Source organism: Atta colombica, unplaced genomic scaffold (genome assembly GCF_001594045.1).
Source record: "Atta colombica isolate Treedump-2 unplaced genomic scaffold, Acol1.0 scaffold9, whole genome shotgun sequence".
Lineage (NCBI taxonomy): Eukaryota > Metazoa > Arthropoda > Insecta > Hymenoptera > Formicidae > Atta > Atta colombica.
In genome coordinates, this window is record NW_017259583.1 from 5351621 (window position 1) to 5356819 (window position 5199).

The window sequence follows — 5199 nt, forward strand, 5'->3', positions numbered from 1 at the left end:
ATACAGATTTAAGGGGACTACTTTGAAGTCAGTGGAGTAAGAGGTGCGCAAAATAAATTTTATTGTTGTACATAAATTTTATTGTTTTATTATAGTTATACAATGCTTGAATAATCATCAAAGGAATATTGTACTATTCTTCTTCTAGCAAACGCCTTTCAATTGCTTATATAAGTGATATTGAAAGAGAAAATTGACTTCTCACTTTATTTTCAATAAAAATTGTTCTCTATTCTTCAAACTTATCTAATATCTTTCCAATCTCAATTTCTTTCAATACCTGGCCAGTAAAATCGCCGATTTAAATATTATCGGATTATTGCGAGCAGTTTTGAAGAATAGAATGAGAAACAGATTTTCTTCTGCAATATCTCTGTAATTGTAAGATGTTCTGTTAGAAGAATAGTAACAACAATTGCACTATTTAATCCTAGAATATTCACTTGGTGTTTTATATCGCAGCGGCGAGAAAATGCAAATTGTAAAATATTATTTATGAATATCATTTAATACATTTTCTTCCTTTTTTAAATAATTATGCTCTACAAGCCCTTTTCAAATCTGGAATTTCGTCGAAAATTCCTTAACAAAAAATGTTATATTAATTAAATATTTATTTGCTTTCTCTTATGCTTTTCACAGAAAATTGTGATTAAATCCATATCCATAATCTTTTCAAATACCAATAAATCGAAAAACAATAATATACAATATTAATTGTTGTTAATAATAGTGATTTGGATTGGGACGTAAAAACATCTCAAATGATCGTTTATGTAAAAAAAAAATCATAGAACTCCACTCCCACTGAGCTTGATTGGATTAATGAAACAAGTAATATATTTCCCAAATGTTTACATTATTTTACTCTCTAAATTTATTGGAATGAAAACCATTCCAAAAGAATTAAAATACTGTCACTACAAAAAAAATAAAAAATTTGCATTCTTGAATAAGAGTAGCAGATTTTCACTCCTTTTTAAAATGATATTTTTAGAGAAATGCAGAAATTCACAAAGAGGAGTGAGATTTCTTTCCTTTGGAATGAATGAATCTCATTCAAAAAAAAAAAAAAAAAAAAAAAAAAACAGTGAAAATCTGTCACTCTTATCCAAAAGTGCAAATTTTTCCTCTTTTTCAATAGTACATTTTAACTCTTCTGAAGTATATATTTCACTCCAAGAAATTTAAATAGTGTCCATGCCCTATATCTATTTAATTTCGTTAATGTATAATTTGTGTTCGCAAGTCACGACGGAATTGTACGTACTTAAAAATAAAAAAAAAAGATCAGAAAACAAATGCAGGGTGGACACAAAATGTTTTGAAAACCAAATGCTTGCCTACGCGAGCGCGAGCACAATGCAGTAGATGCATAAGAATGGAGGCTCGGAGTTTTGCTTGAATAACGATAAACATCGCGTCGCAAACAAAAATAGAGTATGGAAAGCCTACCCCGCTTTATGTATCGTCGTCTATTTTTAGATAGCCGCCGCACGGAAGCTACTAAAATAAATAAGCCGTTCCTTCGGAATTTTCTCTTATAATATTCGACGAATCTTGGTTTTTTTTCTACACCCGGTATCGGTAGTCCGCAATAAAATGTAAAATGCAATGTGTAACGCGCCGCGCCGCTTATACGTTCGGAATATGTTGAAACGCGTGAGCATCTGTACGCGAGAGAAATACATAAACGCATAAACGGGATCTCAAAACACGACGAAAGTCGTGTAGTTGTTCGTTCCCTACATATTATGCGGATTTTCAAAAAGCAATTTGCTCCACCAGAAGCTTAATTATCTCGTCTATTTTCGATTTAAGCAGCGTAAACGCGGCGATATGATTTCGCAGAGAAATAACGTCGCGTTTTTTATGATTCAAAAAGCGCAACTCGAAGCCGGTTTCGTAATTTCGTAATTAGCAACTATACAGCCGCCGAGAATAATCGGACTATGCTTTGATTAATAAAAAGCTTTTTACGAAAAAAAGACAGAGTTAAGGTAGAATTTAATAAACTCGTTGAAATTCGTGTGTGTCATCATCAAAGGAAATAACTCCCGCGCTAATTAGGGGTACGAAAAAAGGGAGGGGAGAAAAAGTGAAAATCATTTAAGCAATATGACGAGTCAGAGTTCAAGATAAAAGTGATATCTCACGAGCTATCTGCAGCAGGGTCAAATGTGCCTCCATCAAAGTAATTGAGGGTTAACAGAATTGATTTCAGACGAAATGATACTGGAGGCGGTACGTAAGTATTAATAGAGGTTGTGCGCAAATCGAAACGCTCTTCGGAAGTCTTTAATAATCGTTCCCCGTTTAAACGATTAAAAGTCATTTGCAGTTTAATTAATTATATATTATTTGTTATGTGATTGAATGCAATTAATAATAAATGTACACGCATCGTGACGTTGCGGTAAAAATATACAAACGTTATTCCTCGTAAATTGTAATAACTCGAGTCCTACATTGTAACTATTACGCGTAACTTCTATCGTCAGAAACTGAAAGAAAAGTTCATTTTGCTGCCTGGATTATTTTCTCTTTCTCTCTCTCTCTCTCTCTCTCTCTCTCTCACTCACTTGTTTCTTTTATCTCTATCATAACAAAAATGTGGAAAATGCAAAATGTTTGAAAAGATTATATCGCACTTTCGAAAAGTAGCACAAGTAAAAAGTATAAAATTGTTCTTGGGAAAGGAAAAAAAAATTTGCGTAATTAATTATTTATAGCATAAGTTAACTAGAGTTAATTACAAATTACTTGTTTCAAGTTTTAGCGATCCTAAAGTCATCTGTTTTTTACTCATTATTTTTCGAATAAGTATTTTTCTAACTGCCTTTTATATACATATTTAAAAATCCTTCTCTACATTCCACAATCATAAACGTAATGTAGTTCAAATAGGCGACTTTATTAAAAAACGAAAAAGTTGGAAAATTACAGTTCTGTAATCAACTTGTAACAAAATTTGCTTTATATTCAAGTTTACTTTGTTCGTATAAAACAATCTTGATTTGGACTAGAGATTATATGTGTGCAAACAATATTTTTAGAGTTAAGCTTAGATAACTAATATGAAAGATTAGTTAATTATAAAATTTGTACTTATACGTGCGATATTGATGTGATAGTTTATAAAAATATGTCAATGACGTAAATTATATGTGTAATTATAGGTCCTGAATGGATAACAGACGACTTTAGGATCCCCTCAAGTTTTTAAAAGTAATGTAATAAATATTAATTTTTTTCATTATGATATTGTATTAATTTCTAAAAATTATCTCTATTCTGAATTTTGATATTGTTCCTGTTTTCAATTCATTCCTATTTTCTATTTGAATTCAACTGTATAACTTTTCCTGATTGAAGACCGATGTATTTTTTTTTAGAACACAATCCGCATAATACGAAAATAAAAATAATTCGAAAAGTGTCGACTTCTGTCACTTTCAAATGATATGTTTATTGCAACCAAGACGTAAATTACTATTCCACAATCGTACTTCCTGCTTATAATGCTACACGAATCTTATCTCCCCTGTTTTATCTAAAACGCAAATGTTTGACTGTACACGCGTACGAGTTAATCTACCATTCTAAATAAATACTCCATAATCGAGAGAGAGAGAGAGAGAGAGAGAGAGAGAGAGAGAGACATCGATGCATTTTTCTCGTTGCGTCGATTCCCTCGAATTTTCAAGTACGACTTGACTTGACCTGATATAATAGGGAACGACAGGAATCGTCCAGGCCCATTTTCTCTCGACGACTTTAATCGTAATACTTGACGCGAAGTGCGTTCTCGTTACGCGCGAACTCAATTGTGCAGATTCAGTAGAACGCGATCGACGAAACAACGGGAGGGAGGGTGCGTAAATCAATTTATGCGAATAGGATTCACCGCCACCGTCGTGGAGAGCGCGACGCTGATCGAATCGCTCGACGTTTTCGAGAAAACCCGTGCTCGCAATCCTCGCATCTGTTATAAATGCGATTGAGGGTGAGAGAAAGCGAGAAGAGGAGAGAAACAGAATCCGTGGGAAAATCGAGGATTCCATTGAAACGGCGGAACGTCGCGTCGCCGAATCGACATGTAACGAGGATCCTGTATGTGCAATATTATTTACGTATGGTGCGATGCGAAAGGGCGGAGAGGGAAGGGTACGATAGATTGTAACAACACTAAGGCTCCAGTCCACGCTTCAATGCTCTCAGAATCATTTCACTCTTATTACCCATACACAATAGGGAAGCTTGCAGTTGCAATGTTAGTGCAATACTGCTATAATGTTAAAATGTTGTTGCAACAATTTTCAGTGTTTACTTCAATGGGTACTTTCTACGTGATGACACAAGTCGTTCTTATCTTTCTTGACATTCAGAGAGTGATAAAGATAGAACGGCACTTATGTCGACTTGTGTCATCAAATGGTAAGCACCCACTGAAGTAACATTGGAAATGTTGCTGCAACATTTTAATGTATTATCAGAACGTTGTTAAAAATATTTCCAATACTGCAATATATATTGCTGAAGCGTAAAAATATTGCTCCAACATTTCTAACGTTATTTCAATATTGCAATGTTGCTGCAACATTTCTAATGTTAATGTTATTTGAATACTGCTCTAACATTAAAATATTGTTACATTTCTAATATTACTTCAATATAGCTGAAACGTTGCAATGTTACAACAATATTGCCGGAGGGATCTGTGCTGCATGGGTTGTTTATCAAGGACAGACATGCGTTGTGAATCGGAGCCTAGGGGGAATCCAACCAGGGGGAGGCAAGGGTAGAAAAGGGACACACATGCCCGAGGGGGAGTTGAAAGAGAAAAGAGAAATCATGGCACGTACCTTGGACTGTGATGCCGAACGCCGCTAGCAGAAGCAACCGATCGATCAATCCGCGGCACATCTTCATTAATATATCCGAGGGCTGCCCCCGTCGCGCGTCGTACCCTTTTTCTTCTCCGTCGTGTTGTCCGAGAGATTGCACGCAATCGCACGTTGAAACGCACACACAACCGAACTGAAGATGGGGAGGGAACTGGGAAGGTTGAAGGATCAAGGCACCCAGATCAACACTCTCAGGGCACCGATCAACACTCGCGCGTCATCAGGCCCGTCACGGCGCCGTAACCGACGACGATCTCGTTAACGACGGTTGATCTCCTTTTTTCTTCGACGC

The 5199-nt window shown here is 35.4% G+C and overlaps 1 protein-coding gene across 1 annotated transcript in view; it reads right to left on the reverse strand.

Annotated features, from left to right (window-relative positions):
* Nucleotides 1–4932, reverse strand: part of LOC108693297 (roundabout homolog 2-like) — a 120136-nt gene extending 115204 nt beyond the window's left edge. Inside the window, exon 1 of the mRNA XM_018202172.1 lies at nt 4866–4932. Within this exon, the coding sequence (XP_018057661.1) occupies nt 4866–4932 (67 nt within the window). The remainder of the gene's footprint in view (nt 1–4865) is intronic.
* Nucleotides 4933–5199: the final 267 nt, after the last annotated feature.